Source organism: Ascaphus truei, chromosome 18, assembly GCF_040206685.1.
Source record: "Ascaphus truei isolate aAscTru1 chromosome 18, aAscTru1.hap1, whole genome shotgun sequence".
NCBI classification, from domain to species: Eukaryota; Metazoa; Chordata; class Amphibia; order Anura; family Ascaphidae; genus Ascaphus; species Ascaphus truei.
The window spans coordinates 23,908,421-23,926,721 of NC_134500.1; the positions used below are offsets into that span (position 1 = coordinate 23,908,421).

At 45.1% G+C, this 18,301-nt stretch overlaps 1 protein-coding gene across 5 annotated transcripts in view; it reads right to left on the reverse strand.

Moving 5' to 3' along the window:
- The window catches only part of OTUD7A (OTU deubiquitinase 7A), a 291,540-nt gene that overhangs the window by 12,319 nt on the left and 260,920 nt on the right, over window positions 1–18,301 (reverse strand). For all 5 annotated transcript variants that reach the window (XM_075575886.1, XM_075575882.1, XM_075575883.1 and 2 more), the window contains one exon: window positions 1,433–1,547. In XM_075575886.1, coding sequence (XP_075432001.1) covers window positions 1,433–1,547 — 115 coding nt within the window. The remainder of the gene's footprint in view (window positions 1–1,432; window positions 1,548–18,301) is intronic.

Sequence of the window (18,301 nt, forward strand, 5' to 3'; positions counted from 1 at the left end):
GGTAAGCCATGCGGAGTAGCCAAATATTGTACACCAATGTAATCTCCCTAGAAGCCGGACGGGGTGGGTTACATATAAATAAATACATACATATACACAATTTGTGAAACTAATTGGGAGGCACATATTCTATATATTCTATGTTATTACTCGCACAACTGTCATTCAAAACAATGAACGCCCTAAGCCATGTGTTAAGCTTCTCTCACAGAAGACGAACAATTTGCTCGTTTTGTCGTGAACATAAAGCTGCTCAGCGTGGAACAAAATGTCCCAAGACTCAAGAATAATAATTGAATATGCAGAGCTGTGCAAGACAATCCACAAACGTATAACTGAAGACGTAAGAAAATATAACTATGATAGGGCGAAGAAGCCTATTAAAGCTAACAAAAGCCTGAGACAAGACAAAGGAGCGACTTGTGGTTGGGAAGAAGCAAATCATTGCATTCAATCAAAACGACGGATCAACAATACAAGACTGTGCACTTATCATAAGGAGAGTTGAGAACTTCTACATGAAATTGTACGCAAACGCAGATAACTCCGGCCCTAATCCAGCAGAGGACAAGCAATAGGAAACCACCAATGATGTTCTAATGCGTCTAGGAGAAGTGGCAAAAGCAATACAATCTATAAAGAATGGGAAGGCTCCCGGGGATGATGCAATTACAACCGAAATCTTGAAAGAAGCCAGGGAAGAAGTAGAAACAATCCTTGCAAAATGCTTTACATTCTGCTTGAAGAAAAGGACAGTTCCCGAACAAGGGAGTAATGCCATAGTTATCCTTATGCACAAGAACAGCGACCTCAAGGAATTTTGTAGTGGATACAACACAATGGACCACATCCAAGTTGTGCAAGAAGTGATTTCCTAAAGTAATGAATACGATCTACCACTCATTTTAGGATTCGTAGATTATGAAAAAGCTTTTGCTTCTGTCTTCACCTCAGCGGTCCGAAATGCATTAAGACGACAAAGTGTAGAAGAAGCGTACATTGATATTATAAAGAACATCAACGAGAATGCCACGTCAACCATTGCATGAAGATACGGATCAGCGAGGGGGTGCGACGGGGAGACACCACGTCAAAGCTTTTGACGAAGAAGAATTGTTCAAGACATGAGATTGCAAAGAAAAAGGAACATACACATATTGTGTGTGTGTGTGTGTGTGTGTGTGTATATATACACATATACACACAGACATATGAAAGTCCTGTGAGTGCCAATCCTTTCAACCATAGTGAAGAAAAAGCGTTTTATTTTATCGATTCAACATATCGGTCCTCAAATGGACCCTCTTAAAATACAAAATAAAAAAACTGGATATTAATTTATTTATTCAAGTTGTGAATTCACAAAAAAAATTCCCCAGAAAGAGATTAGATAAAGTCAGCTTTTTTACAGTACAGTATGTAATGATATTACCTGGCCAGCTTGATGTTATCATTGTCATCTTTTCCCCACTCCCAGTCCTTCCCAGGGTCAACTGCAAAGTGCAAAGGTAGAAGCTTGTGTTCGGAGTCCGTCAGAGGAATGACCGCTGTGGAAGATGGGGACAAAGAAGCGGAATTATTTTACATTCACAGTATAGGAGTAAAGGAATAATGATCTTACTTTAACAAAAGTGTCAGTAAAGACAGAAACAAGAGAGAAGCAAACATCTCATACATAAAGCGTAGAGCGGACAATTATAATTAAAAGTATTATTTAAAATAAAATAACTGAACTGAGACCTCCCTGATGAATTTCTCTTGATTGGGGTTCCCGATGACGAGAAAGAAGCAGCTGTTCTGATCCGGGGGAAACCCCTGGTTCAGATAATAGAGTAATCAGGGCTGAATTGCAGCTTTCTTATGTTCTGTATGATCCCATAACCCAGTGATGATCAAACTCGGCCCTAAAGAGCCAACAGATCCGCTTTTAGGGATATCCCTGCTTCAGCACAGGTGGCTTAATCAGTGGCTCTGTCATTTTGACTGAACCACCTGTGCTGCAGTAGGGATATCCTGAAACCCTAACCTGTTAGTAGCCCTGGAATACTGGTTTTGAGCACTACAGGCATACCCCGCATTAACGTACGCAATGGGACCGAAGCATGTATGTAAAGCGAAAATGTACTTAAAGTGAAGCACTACCTTTTCCCCACTTATTGATGCATGTACTGTACTGCAATTGTCATATACGTGCATAACTGATGTAAATAACACATGTATAACAGGCTCTATAGTCTCCCCGCTTGCACACAGCTTCGGTACAGGTAGGGAAGCGGTATTGTTGTTCAGGACGTGCTGACAGGCGCATGCGTGAGCTGCCGTTTGCCTATTGGGCGATATGTCCTTACTCGCGAGTGTACTTAAAGTGAGTGTCCTTAAACCGGGGTATGCCTGTACTGCTAAAACCCTTACTGCTTTTATTACTACCCTCCAGTGGTAGCAGTGAATTCTACTTTTTCCAGGTGACACATAGGCAGAGCTTCACTAATAATGCTGCAGTAAGGGTTATTTGGGGCTCGACCAAACATTAAATGCCACTGACGTGGATGTTAGTTAATGCAGAATTAAGGACAGGCACCCCTTATTGGAGTTAGGTGAATCACTGCAATAATATTCTGTGTTAATGGTAAAATATATACATACTTGTGAAACCAACAATGATCAACATGAATCTACTAGGATTGTTCAATAAATACATCAAACAAATGAGGAAGCACATACAATTAGGGCCAGAGTACATCTCAGATTAAAAGGTACCAAACTACAACAGTTGCTTGATTTTATGACAGAAGTCACACAAAGGCCAAGAACAAGAGAAGTGGATACGAACAGAAAGCACAATGCATATTCTTTTGAACACTTCTGCTGCCAGATGGACCTGCAATTCCAATTATGACAGCAAAGGCATTAATTTTTTTTTTTAAAAAGACAGTAACACAGTCAATCTTTTGCCCTTTGATCCCTACATCACAGCTGCAGTTGACGGTTGCTAGTGACCGTTTATCCGGATGGGTGAAGACGGCCAGTAGCTGCTCCCAGAGTTTAGTGAAATAAGGGCTTTAAAGTGGCAATTCACACGGGAGAATGTTTACATTTGTAACATAGGATTGAAGCAGGGGGTCTCCTGAGTTGAACCCCCTTTATTTCTGCTCTGGGATCCCCCTGCTTCCAGAGATATAGACCTCTGTAGCTATCTCGGCAAAGTGTAAAGTTCACGCGGCCAATAGGAAGCCGCACCTGATGACGTCACGGCTTCCTATTGGCCTGCAGGGCGCGGTGGCTTCGGAACTCTGCCACTACATGAACGCTGCTAGCCGAGCGGCTACCGTCACCCCCTTTGGAGGTCTATCTCGGGGAGCAGGGGGCCGCCGAAATGAATGGGGTTCAGCTCCAAAGACCCCCTGCTTCAACCGTATGTTAAAAAAAAAACAATTAAAAAAAAAAGAGAGTATGAATTGCTCCTTTTAGCTGGCAATTTATACTATTGTATTGTATTGTATGTCTTTATTTATATAGCGCCATTAATGTACATAGCGCTTCACAGTAGTAATACATGTGGTAATCAAATAAATAACAGATAATATAAATAACAAATCATGGGAATGAGTGCTTTAGACATAAACATAACATTAAGGAAGAGGAGTCCCGGCCCCGAGGAGCTTACAATCTAATTGGTAGGTAGGGAGAACGTACAGAGACAGTAGGAGGGAGTTCTGGTAAGTGCGTCTGCAGGGGGCCAAGCTTTATGTATCATGTGTTCAGAATATCCACAGTGCTATTCATATGCTTCTTTAAGCAAGTGTGTCTTAAGGTGGGTCTTAAAGGTGGATAGAGAGGGTGCTAGTCGGGTACTGAGGGGAAGGGCATTCCAGAGGTGTGGGGCAGTCAATGAAAAAGGTTTAAGGCGGGAGAGGGCTTTAGATACAAAGGGGGTAGAAAGAAGACATCCTTGAGCAGAACGCAAGAATCGGGATGGTGCATAGCGAGAAATTAGGGCTGAGATGTAAGGAGGGGCAGAAGAGTGTAAAGCTTTAAAAGTGAGGAGAAGAATGGAGTGTGAGATGCGGGATTTGATTGGAAGCCAGGAGAGGGATTTCAGGAGGGGAGATGCTGAGACAGATCTAGGAAAGAGTAGAGTGATTCTGGCAGCAGCATTTAGGATAGATTGTAGGGGAGACAGGTGAGAGGCAGGAAGGCCGGAGAGCAGGAGGTTACAGTAATCAAGACGGGAGAGAATGAGGGCCTGAGTCAGAGTTTTAGCAGTCGAGCAACAGAGGAAAGGGCGTATCTTTGTTATATTGCGGAGGAAAAAGCGACAAGTTTTAGAAATGTTTTGAATGTGAGGGGCGAATGTGAGAGAGGAGTCGAGTGTGACCCCTAGGCAGCGTGCTTGGGCTACTGGGTGAATGATCGTAGTTCCAACAGTAATGTGGAACGAGGTAGTAGGGCCAGGTTTGGGAGGAAGTATGAGGAGCTCTGTTTTAGCCATGTTGAGTTTAAGGCGACGGAGGGCCATCCAGGATGATATAGCAGAGAGACATTCAGAAACTTTGGTCTGTATAGCAGGTGTAAGGTCGGGTGTTGAAAAGTATTTTGTGTGTCGTCAGCATAGAGGTGATATTTAAACCCAAAAGATGTTATTAGGTCACCTAGAGAGAGTGTGTACAGAGAAAAGAGAAGAGGTCCCAGGACAGAGCCCTGGGGTACCCCCACAGAGAGATCAATAGAGGAGGAGGAGGTGTTAGCAGAAGAGACACTGAAAGTACGATGGGAGAGGTAGGATGAGATCCAGGATAGAGCTTTGTTCCTAATACCAAGAGTATGGAGAATGTGAAGGAGAAGAGGGTGATCCACAGTATCAAATGCTGCAGAGAGGTCGAGTAATATGAGCAGAGTGTAATGACCTCTGTCTTTGGCAGCATGGAGGTCGTCAGTTATTTTAGTGAGGGCTGTTTCCGTGGAGTGAGCAGTGCGGAAGCCAGATTGTAGAGGGTCTAGGAGAGAATAGGTGTTGAGAAAATGGAGCAAGCGAGAGAATACGTTCAAGGAGTTTAGAGGCAAAAGGCAGGAGGGAGACAGGTCGATAGTTAGAAAGACAGGTAGGGTCAAGCTTGCTGTTTTTGAGTAATGGTATGCCTGTTGCATGTTTGAAGGAGGATGGAAAGGTTCCAGAGCAGAGGGATGAGTTAAAAATGTGTGTGAGCGTAGGGATTATAGTAGGAGCAAGAGGTTCTAGGAGATGGGAGGGAATGGGGTCAAGAGGGCAAGTGGTAGAGGGAGAAGAGGCGATCAACAGCGACACATCCTCCTCTGAGACAGTGGAAAAAGAGTCAAGGAAGACAGGAGGAGAGTTAGGAAGAGGTGTGGATGGGAAGAAGAAACAGAGGGGGTGTTCTGACGTATGGATTCCACCTTTTCCTTAAAATAGTCAGCAAAGTCCTGAGCGGAGATGGAGGAAGGAGAGGCAGCTGAGGGTGGTTTGAGTAGAGTATCAAAGACAGAGAACAGTCGGCGTGAGTTAGACTTGTGCATGTTGATTAGTGCAGAAAAGTAGGCTTGTTTAGCTTGCGAGAGGGCAGAGTTGAAACAGGATAGCATAAATTTGTAGTGAAGGAAGTCTGCGAGAGTGTGAGACTTCATCCAGAGGCGTTCAGAGGAACGAGTGGAGGAACGCAGCATGCGTGTGTGGGAATTTAGCCAGGGTCTTGGGTTAGAAGGGCGAGTGCGGCAGAGAGAAAGCGGGGCATGTAGATCAAGAGAGGAGGACAAGACAGAGTTGTAGTTCCTGACCAGGTTGTCGGGGTCTGTAGCAGAGCTGAGAGAGGAGAGGGAGGAGCGTAAAGTGGACTCAAAGTCAGGTAAGTGAATAGAGCGCAGGTTTCTGCAGAATCGGGGTGTAGATGGAGGTGGAGAAGGGGAGAAGCGAGATAGAGAGAATGAGATGAGGTGATGGTCAGAGAGAGGAAAAGGGGAAATGGAGAAATCGGAGAGAGAAAAGTTCTTAGTGAAAACCAGGTCTAAGTAGTGGCCATCCTTGTGGGTGCTGGCTGCAGTCCACTGTTGAAGGCCAAAAGAAGAGGTTAGAGAAAGAAAGCGGGAAGCCCAAGGGAGAGAGGGGTCATCAATGTGGCAATTGAAGTCCCCAAGGAGAAGAACAGGGGAGTCTGAGGAGAGGAAGAAAGAGGGCCAGGATTCAAAGTGAGAGAGAAAGGCAGAAGGGGGATGAGTAGAGGTAGCTACGTGATAGATGACCGCCACATGAACAGGGAGAGGAGAGAAAATCTGGACAGTGTGAGCCTCAAAGGAGGGAAAAGCAAGAGAGGGAGGAATAGGAAGGGTTCGGTAACGACAGAGAGAGGAGAGCAGGAGCCCCACGCCTCCCATCAGTGCGCGGAGTGTGGGAGAAGGAAAGGCCACCATAGGAGAGGGCAGCTTCCAGAGCAGAGTCAGACTGAGTGAGCCATGTCTCAGTTATAGCAAATAGGAGCAGAGAGTGAGAGAGAAAGAAGTCATGCACAGAGAGGAACTTGTTAGAGAGGGAGCGAGCATTCCAAAGGGCACAGGAGAAAGGGAGAGAGGAGGGAGGGTGGCAGGGGATGGGTATTAGGTTGGAGGGGTTGACACCAGAAGGAGTAGAGGTTGCAATTGGCAGGCGAGGACGAGCGCATGTAGGAATAAGACAGGGACCAGGAAACACTAGCATTGCAATAGCTTTTTCGAAGCAAACTGCTTACTTCCGTTCTCTATAGAAAAGAAAAATGACTATTAGGGGTTCTTTAGGACATCATTACTGATGTAATGTGCGGCTGTCCCATTTGGCAGCAAATAGATTAACCCTTTCCAGTTACGTCAAGTTCGAATGACTAGTGGCCAATATGTACCTGTCCATTACTTGTGGGAAACCTGACTTTGCATCTTGCATTTAGCATTTTGCCATTCCGCTGTAACACAACTAATGGAATATCATGAAAATAAATGCTGTACCCATGCCCAATCAAAAATTACACTGGATAGGTGGCTATAAACAAACAATAAATATACAGTTTACGCTATTCATTAAAAACATACTTAAAACATTTTCAGTTGCTTTCTTTCGTATTATGCTTTTACTAAAATCAGTAAGACTTGAAGTAATTTTCATTAAGTTTTAAAACAGCAGTTATTTTTCCTTTATTTGGGGGGTTATAAGCTTTATACTTCCTCGAATACGAGTTAGGTGCCAAAGCCAATTAATTCTGATTATAGTGACATTTCCCTTATTTAAGGTCTTCTTATGGGGCTGTTGGCAGACATTTTTATATCCCCGATGTGCCAGGAAATCAGAGTTGAATATTGGTCCTCTCCTGGGGTAAGATTGTAGTGGTTCCAGGATTTGGGGAATAAAAAGAAAAACCAACAATATGTGCAGGGCAAGAGTTTAATAAGTACAGACAATAAAGAACATGTGAACAATTATTATGTAAAACATATGGAACCAAATTGATTAACACACATTCCCAGCTAGTTCAAACATATGGAACCAAAACTATATGAAAGCCTTAAAAAAATGTACAGTACGATCATTTTCAGTTCAACAATCACCAACATAGCAGATTGTAGTACTGGAATTATGTCACAAGGTGGCAGTAGAGAATGTAGCTTTGAGAAGCAAAATCATACAGTTTACACGCATAACAAAACATGCAGTATTGCACTATGGGGATTACACAGCTCTGACGACCACACTGTGATTGTTGACTCAAAAGGGAAATGAAGCGTCTCCCTGGCATTTCCCAGGTGCCCAGATGAATGTTGTTATCTTCCACCAAGCCGCACTAATTACAGTTTCACAAACGTTATGGGCTTTCCTCTCGTCGTACCATCATCGAACATAACAAATGTAAAAAAAAAAAGTGTGGCTAGCCACTAGATCCATATGAGGGATAATCAGTGGTGGGACTCAGAAATTATATCAGTCTGTTCTCTCTCACCTTACCGCCCTTTCATAGTGAAAAATTATCATCAGATCTCCCCCAGCCCCTCTCACATCTCACACCTCCCTCCCTCACACAACTCCCTCCCTCTCACATCTCCCCCACTCCCTCACCTCCCCCACTCCCTCACCTCCCCCACTCCCTCACCTCCCCCACTCTCTCCCTCTCACCCCCCCCCACTCTCTCTCTCACACCTCCCCCACTCTCTCCCTCTCACACCTCCCCCACTCTCTCCCTCTCACACCTTCCCCAGTCCCGCTCACACCTCCCCCACTCTCTACCTCTCACGCCTCCCCAGTCCCTCTCACACCTCCCCCAGTCCCTCTCACATGTGCTCCTCCATGCCTACCTGGCAGGACACGGGCAGGGGGAGATGGTATGCAGTGGCAGCAGGCCTCGTAAAAGAATCTCTTGAGGCAGAGCACAAGGTGAGGAGTGCTCTAGTTGCAGACACTGGAAGTTCCGGGTCAGACTGCTAGATGGCGCACCTCCCCTGCAGTCCTGCTCTGCAACAAGTGATTCTACTACCGGCTAATGCACCGGTTCGGCCAACTTGGGAAATTCCAGGAACAGGTTCGCACGAACCGGTGAGAACCGGCTGAATCCCACCCCTGATGGATAATTTTAAACAAAACACACTCACACTCACCCAAAGCTGATGAAGCAGGGAGAGAGCTGCAGATGCGGGTAAGTCCTCACGGAACACCTGATCGCGGCAGCCATTTTTTAAAAATGCGATCCCGGTTATAACGCGATCTCATTATGTGGCCCCGAGTACCGTGTTATAATGGGGTTCAGCTGTATTAAGTCCATGCCTACCTTCTAACAAAAAGTTGTATGAATTGTATAGTACTCAAATTTGTTTGCGCCGTTTTTGCACTGAGGACTAAATTTGCAAAACTATGTTAAATTATTAAGCAAACAGTACTAAGCATTACGACAAACCATTATAAGCAAGAGCATTCTAACATTTTACACTCACAATCTGACTGAATTAAGCAGTTTTAACATCAACAACAGTGCTGTAAGCAAAACGGTTTGAGTCTGTATCATGTACCCAGACATGGCAAATACCTTCTCATTTCTGGGGGTGGGGGGGGGGGCTCAGATATCAAGCTTGTATTCTAATATCTGGAAAAGCATGGAGGTTTCATGTTCAGGTTTAGTAATGCTAGCCTTGCACCATGCCTAGCATACTATATACTCACCGACCAATCATGCTTAACGATAACCATGTTAGCCAAATGTGTGCCATATCTACGCTCAATGGGGGTTTTATTTTTTATTTTTAATCCATCATCTAAAGAACAAGTTCACCAAACAAGTCACGGGAATATAAATACGAATATACAGTGTGTAAACAAATCAATTAGATTGTAAACTCTTTGGTGCAGGGACTATTTGGGCCTGCAAATTATATGTACATCAGTATTAGATCAATAAAGGATTTTTGTTCTGGAACCATAAAGCTGTGAGAATTGTAGTGCGACATCACTCCACTGAGACTGACCTAGGTGTGGCTAATCCCTGCCAGTAATCTCAAAGGACCGGGAAAGGCTTTTCAGGAGGATAGACAAGATTCGCCCTCGGACTTGTATCTGCAATGCTATATTGTGCCGTAGTGTAAGCCAGTGGTGTGCAAACTTCCTGCGCTGCATCCCCCTGCCTACCCTCCCCCTGTGTCGCGCCCCCTCCCTTACCTTTATTGCAGTATCAAATGACAGAAAAACAAGAAGAACAGGGGGAGCACAGGTTGAGGGACAATACAAATGTTTATAACACTTGGATGGATTTTAAGGTCATGTGATCCTAGACTATTGTATGTAATGAAGTGTAAAATATCATAAACATTTACACGGCCTTGTGTAAATGCTTTCACATCAAGGTGTCTTTGCTTTACTTCTTTATCTTCTATGTTCTCTCGGTGCGGTCGTTTCTTCTCCTCTGGTCCAAAGGAAGGCTTCTCCAATCTCCAACACAAGTCAGCCCCTCAGAAAAGATTGGAGAAGCCTTCCTTTGGATGAGAGGAGAAGAAACGACCGCACCGAGAGAACATAGAAGATAAAGAAGCAAAGCAAAGACACCTTGATGTGAAAGCATTTACACAAGGCCGTGTAAGTGTTTATGATATTTTACACTTCATCACATACAATAGTCTAGGATCACATGACCTTAAAATTCATCAAAGTGTTATAAACATTTGTATTGTCCCTCAACCTGTGCTCCCCCTGTTCTTCTTGTTTTTCTGTACTATCAAGGATCCTGGATAGGTCCTTTTGGGGTCTTGAGCCGCAGGAAGAGAGTTGGAAGTAGATGGGAACCTTATTAACTCCATAAGCTTGTTTTGTTCTAAAAATAATTTTTTATTCCCCCAAAACATTTAATTCAGTGATAGGGCCCAGGCATTTTCTATCGCCATAGTATCAAATGACAGTCAAAGATAGAAAAGGATCCCTTTCATGTGGCACAAAGAGAAGCACCCTAAATTAAAACAATCTTTATTAAGGTAAACTTAAAATAAAACTGTTTGGAAACCACATATACAAGACGCCAAACTGATAAAAACAATTAAAAGAACCGAAGAGGTGTGGGTAGGTGTAACGGTAGTACAAGTATTGCAGTGATTTATATATAACTGTTACTAGACATCGTACAACACTTAAATGGTGTAGGAAATGCCTGTATGGTGTCCTGAAAAGACAGGGTGTATCCTGAATTAGCACAGTATTAGTCCACCGCGTAAGGGGTGCCCAGTATAGGGACACCTTACCACCAAACTACTAGTGGTTATAGTTGTTTGGTAGGAGTATGCACACAGAGTGCTGCCAGAGAAAAGGATTAAGGTACACTTATGCAGCCTTTTTTGTAAACATTTACGCAGCCTTTTTTGTATATACAGTATCAAATGACGCCGCGGGGTCATGTGACGTCACGTCACATGACCCCACGGCGTCATTTGACGCCGCATTGCCATGGCGACGTGTGGCCCGCAGTCGGCTCAATTCAGGTAAGCGAGTTAAAGAGGCCTCACGCTGAAGAGCACAGGGCCTCCGTAACGGGCGCGATCCCCCAAAAACTCTCACGCCCTCCAGTTTGCGCACCCCTGGTGTACGCTAATGTTTCTTCTGCCCCTCAGTGCAAAGATCGCTAGTGACTACCAGTCCTAAAGTGATCTCCATTATCAAAACAAAGGCTTCCCTACATACGCACAGGCTTCCAAAGTCATTTGAGATAGAACTTAACCGTCTGCAAATTACTTCCAGGTCTTAAGAACCACTTGTGAGAACATCACATGTCTCAGACAGGTCTGCGAATACAGAGCTTCCACTGCAACCAGGGATTCTGGGAAATGACATGCAAATTAGCACAGTGTGTCACCTTTTGCTTCTAATCCATTTTAACATGGGCCCCTATAAGCTTATGCCTGTCCAATGCAATCTAAAGTACAAGATACTGGAAGTAATTTGCCAACTACAATCTGTTTTTAGCCAGTTTCTTTAAAAAAAAAAAAAAAATTATATATATATATATATATATATATATATGTATATATATATATATATGTATGTATATATATATATATATATATATATATATATATATATATATATATATATATATATATATATAGTGTTCGACAAACCTATACATTTGCTCGCCCCGGGCGAGTGGATTTAACCCCCGGGCGAGTAAATATTGGCCCAAGCAGCACACGTTTGGTACTAGGTGGCGAGTAGATTTTTTTTGTGTGGCGAGTAGATTTTTTGGTGATTTGTCAACCACTATATATATATATATATATATATATATATATATATATATATATATATACACACACCCTCAAAAAAGGTACTATTTGTACAATACAGGATATATGTATATATATATATATATATATATATATATATATATATATATATATATATATATTATATATATATATATATATATATATATATAGTGTTCGACAAACCTATACATTTGCTCGCCCCGGGCGAGTGGATTTAACCCCCGGGCGAGTAAATATTGGCCCAAGCAGCACACGTTTGGTACTAGGTGGCGAGTAGATTTTTTTTGTGTGGCGAGTAGATTTTTTGGTGATTTGTCAACCACTGTATATATATATATATATATATATATATATATATATATATATATATATATATATATATACACATGAAGGTCAGTCAGCACACTGTAGTAGAAAAGGTTGTAATAGCAGATGCTAGTCCCATAGAGAATAAGTATGATACGAACCAATCCAAAGACCAGTAAAGAGACAGCAGACCGCACGGGGTTAATCCAAAAATCTATATTCACAACATGAAATACACGTAAGCCAACGTTTCGGTCCCACAGAGAGACCTTCCTCAGGGCCGTGCAACCCACAAGTGCAAGTGACCAAACATATTAGATTTTTGGATTAACCCCGTGCGGTCTGCTGTCTCTTGACTGGTCTTTGGATTGGTTCGTATCATATATATATATATATATATATATATATATATATATATATATATATATATATATACACATGAAGGTCAGTCAGCACACTGTAGTAGAAAAGGTTGTAATAGCAGATGCTAGTCCCATAGAGAATAAGTATGATACGAACCAATCCAAAGACCAGTAAAGAGACAGCAGACCGCACGGGGTTAATCCAAAAATATATATTCACAACATCAAATACACGTAAGCCAACGTTTCGGTCCCACAGAGAGACCTTCCTCAGGGCCGTGCAACCCACAAGTGCAAGTGACCAAACATATATACCCTCACCCATAGTGCAATGCAAACAAAGGGAACCAATCACCAACATGCAATCAGACAAAATATGCAACATAGCTGTGCTCCGTGCCCCCTCCCCTATTACCTGATTATCCAAATGACTCATCATGACATGAGAGTAGGCACTTAAACTATTAGGAGAGAGACACCCTTAGAAACTGGTCCCAGGGTCTACTGCCATTGCGGGGGAAAGTCGCGCGCCACGCATGTGCAGTGGGCCAAAACATATTGACTGCCGGAGCGCCAGCAGGGCGAGTGCGCCGCGCATCACAGCTGTGAGCAGACGCCTCATTAACTCTCCCTGGCCACCAGGGACGCCGGCAGCGCAAAACGCACATGCGCAGTCTGAAAAAACGCCTCGGTGCACAGTTACCCGCACACTGACAGTAATAATGGGCTAAACAGAATAGTAATACACAGAGCGTTAAGGTGAACCACAGGGGGACAGATGGAGGTATAGAGCACAAGGAGCGCATAGCATCACCATAATATATAAGGACAAAGGAAGTGCAAAAGTGCAGAGGGAGTGATGCAACAGAGTATGAGTGACAAACATATAAAAGGCATAATGCAAAATTCAATGAAAGCAGGGAGACAGCTACAAAAAGCAGCTAAGTGAAAGTTCCTCATTTAGGCCACCAGGTGTCATAGTTCTTAGTTCATAAATAAGCCTTGCTTCCTGTTTAAGCAAGGTCCTGCCCCTGTCACCCCCACGGGGGGGGGGACTGGAACCTGCAGAATAGGCATACAACGAAGTGTGGCCAGTGTGTGTCTTTTTTCTTTGAAATGTCTAGCCACAGGTAGACACTTCAGATCTATATCAGCGGCATCACTCAGTAGGGCTTTTCTGATGTTTGAACGGTGCATGGCCATACGTTCTTTCAGCATCCTAACAGTCTTCCCGATGTACAGCAATCCACAAGGACACTTAATAAAGTACACCACGAATTTTGACTCACAGTTCAGTGGTTGTTTGATTTTAATCGGTGCGCCACTATGCGGGTGATTGTAGCTAGGGCCCAGCTGCATATAGTTGCAGTTGGTACAGCCATGACAGCGGTGCGAACCAGGTTTTTTGGCTAACCAAGTGGTGGGTGTGGCATATTTGTCTATTGGGTCAGATCCAGTGACCATGTCGCCAATGTTTGGTCCCCGACGAAAGCAGAATAGGGGTGGCTCTCTGGCATATGCACCAATCCTCTCGTCATTCTCCAGGATGCGCCAATTGCCCCGAATGCAGCGCTTAATGCTGTTAGTAGCAGTACTGAATGTACTGACTATATTGAGCCTGTTGCTCACCGGTCTGCCTGACGAAGGTGTCAATAGTTCACCCCTATCAACCTGTCCAACCTTTTGCAAGGCAAAGTTGATGTCCTTGGCCGAATAGCCCCTCTCCCGGAAGCGTGCGGCCATTTGGGCCAAGGCCCTTTGTGATTCTTCTGGATCAGTGGTGATTCTTTTCACTCGGAGAAGCTGGGAGTATGGGAGACCCCTCTTAAGTGGTACAGGATGGTGGCTGGCTGCACAAAGAAGGGAGTTCTTGTCTGTACTCTTCCGGTATATTCTAGTAGCCAGCGTGCCTCCAATTTTGTACACTATGGTGTCTAAAAAAGCGATTTCCTGGTAGCTGTGGTTGAGGGTAAAACGAATTGAGGAGGGGATTTTGTTTAAATCAGAAACAAACGCCAGCAGCTTATCTTCACTGCCCGTCCACAGAATGAAGATGTCGTCAATATAGCGAAGGTATTTGACGATATGCCGTCCATGCGAGGTGTCAGTTAATATGTGCAACCGTTCATACAAATCCATAAACAGATTAGCGTACGACGGTGCCATATTTGAGCCCATGGCAGTACCCGTAAGTTGCAAGTAGTAGTGTTTCTCAAATTTAAAGAAGTTCTTATGGAGGATGACCTCAATGAGCAACATGAGAAAGTCCACTGGTGGACCCTGTTCGACTCCCTGTTCTTCCAATTTTGTGCGTACTGCTTCTAGGCCCTCTGCATGGGGAATGTTGGTGTACAGGCTGGACACATCTAGCGTAGCAAGAATACATTCTGCTGTGTTAACGGAAAGATGACTGAGCTGCTCAATAAAGTCCGTGGTGTCCTTGATGTATGAACCCATTCCAGCCACCAGGGGCTGTAGATAGAAATCCACGAATTGCGAGAGGGGGTGGCACAGCGACCCACGGGCCGAGATGATGGGTCTGCCCGGTGGTGCGACTATAGATTTGTGTACTTTGGGTAGTGTGGATAATACTGGCATCACAGGGTGGTCCTGAGTCAGGAATTTGCTGGTTTCTTCTGTGATCCAGGCATTATTCAAGCCCAATCGGATGATGCCATCAATCTCCTTCTTGTAGGCTATCGTCGGATCCCCCGGGAGGCGTCTATAATGATGTACAACTGCAAGCTGTTGCTCAATCTCCAGCTTGTAGTATCGATAATTTAAAACCACAATCCCTCCACCCTTGTCTGCTGCTCTCACTATGATCCCCTTGTTCTCCCGTAGCATTTTCAGGGCAGCTCTCTCCTCTCTCGATGTATTAAAAAAGCTGGTCTTATGATTCTTCAGAATTTTCCGTGTGTCTTTAGTCACCAAGTTCATGAATGCAGCTATGTTGGGGTTCAGTGAGTGCGGGTCAAAGGTGCTCCTGGTCTTAAATGGATTTGGGGTAATGTCTCCAGAAGAGTTAATATCAATATTCTTAGAGAAGAAATCCTTTAACTTCAATTGTCTGTGCAGTCTGTACATATCAACCTCCCAGTCAAAGGAATCCTGCATATGGGTTGGCACGAATGATAAGCCTTTCTGTAGAATGCTAACCTCTGCCGGTGTCAGTGAGTGGTCCGATAGATTGTAGATCACCGTCTCGCTTGCCTGGTGCCCCTTGTCACTTTTCCTTCGCGCACGGGATACCGCCGATCTCCGGCCACCTCTCCTGGTGGGTCTGTGCGCGTTGTGACCTGCGGGAGAGTTCTCGCTCGACCGCCATCGCCCGGACCTAAAAAAGGCTCCATGGAGGCGTTATCCGGGGCATCTGATGCATCAGTATCACTGGTCGCGTAGCCCATCCTGGCGGCATCACCCCGCCTAGACCGAGGCTGGTATCGTCGCTGTGGACCGCTTCTATCGCCCCGTGGGGGTGACAGGGGCAGGACCTTGCTTAAACAGGAAGCAAGGCTTATTTATGAACTAAGAACTATGACACCTGGTGGCCTAAATGAGGAACTTTCACTTAGCTGCTTTTTGTAGCTGTCTCCCTGCTTTCATTGAATTTTGCATTATGCCTTTTATATGTTTGTCACTCATACTCTGTTGCATCACTCCCTCTGCACTTTTGCACTTCCTTTGTCCTTATATATTATGGTGATGCTATGCGCTCCTTGTGCTCTATACCTCCATCTGTCCCCCTGTGGTTCACCTTAACGCTCTGTGTATTACTATTCTGTTTAGCCCATTATTACTGTCAGTGTGCGGGTAACTGTGCACCGAGGCGTTTTTTCAGACTGCGCATGTGCGTTTTGCGCTGCCGGCGTCCCTGGTGGCCAGGGAGAGTTAATGAGGCGTCTGCTCACAGCTGTGATGCGCGGTGCACTCGCCCTGCTGGCGCTCCGGCAGTCAATATGTTTTGGCCCACTGCACATGCGTGGCGCGCGACTTTCCCCCGCAATGGCAGTAGACCCTGGGACCAGTGTCTAAGGGTGTCTCTCTCCTAATAGTTTAAGTGCCTACTCTCATGTCATGATGAGTCATTTGGATAATCAGGTAATAGGGGAGGGGGCATGGAGCACAGCTATGTTGCATATTTTGTCTGATTGCATGTTGGTGATTGGTTCCCTTTGTTTGCATTGCACTATGGGTGAGGGTATATATGTTTGGTCACTTGCACTTGTGGGTTGCACGGCCCTGAGGAAGGTCTCTCTGTGGGACCGAAACGTTGGCTTACGTGTATTTGATGTTGTGAATATATATTTTTGGATTAACCCCGTGCGGTCTGCTGTCTCTTTACTGGTTTTGGATTGGTTCGTATCATACTTATTCTCTATGGGACTAGCATCTGCTATTACAACCTTTTCTACTACAGTGTGCTGACTGACCTTCATGTGTATATATATATATATATATATATATATATATATATATATATATATATATATATATGATACGAACCAATCCAAAGACCAGTCAAGAGACAGCAGACCGCACGGGGTTAATCCAAAAATCTAATATGTTTGGTCACTTGCACTTGTGGGTTGCACGGCCCTGAGGAAGGTCTCTCTGTGGGACCGAAACGTTGGCTTACGTGTATTTCATGTTGTGAATATAGATTTTTGGATTAACCCCGTGCGGTCTGCTGTCTCTTTACTGGTCTTTGGATTGGTTCGTATCATATATATATATATATATATATATATATATATATATATATATATATATATATATATATATATATATATATATACACACACACACACACCCTCAAAAAGGGTACTATTTGTACAATACAGGATATATATATATATATATATATATATATATATATATATATATATCCAGTGTTCGACAAACCTATACATTTGCTCGCCCCGGGCGAGTGGATTTAACCCCCGGGCGAGTAAATATTGGCCCAAGCAGCACACGTTTGGTACTAGGTGGCGAGTAGATTTTTTTGTGTGGCGAGTAGATTTTTTGGTGATTTGGCAACCACTGTATATATCTATATATATATATATATATAGATATATCTCAAAATCTTGTTTGTGAGTGTCTGGAGACCATTTGCTTGGTCCGTCGGTCCGCCCGCCCTCCCATGGCTCTCATTGGCCGGTGTGTCTGCACCCCCCTGTGTCCCGCCCCCCCACGGCTCTCATTGGCCCCCCAGAGCACGCTCTCTCCTGCTCTCTCCTCCCACAGGCCGCTCCCTTCCACGGCTCTCACATCCCCCCGACTCTCACCCTTCCCCCGGCGCTCTCCCCTCCCTTCTGCTCTCACCCTTCCCCGGCGCTCTCACACCCTTCCCCGGCGCTCTCACACCCTTCCCCGGCGCTCTCACACCCTTCCCCGGCGCTCTCACCCTCCCACACACCACTCCCCCCCTCTCTGCGGCTCTCATTCACACAGGCCGCTCCCCATCCCCGAGAGCGCTCCTCCGGCTCTCTCCGCCTCTCCCGTGAAGGGCATAGCACCTCCTCACCGGAGCGTCTCAGCCTCGCCGGGGGTCACGGACACCACTGAGGAGCCCGAGGTGGAGGAGGAGGGCGGCCGGGTGCAAGGTGAGGAAACGCAGGGGAATGGGTCTCCGACTCCCCCCTCCCTCCCCTTTGCCCCACGACTCCCCCCCTCCCTCCCCTTTGCCCCCGACTCCCCCCTCCCTCCCCTTTGCCCCCCTCCCCTCCTCTTTGCCCCCTCCCTGCCCCTTGCCGCCCCCCGCCCTTCACGCCCCTTGCCCCCCCCCCGCCCTTCCGCTCCATGCCCCCCCGCCCTTCCGCTCCATGCCCCCCCTCGCCCTTTCCGCTCCATGCCCCCCCTCGCCC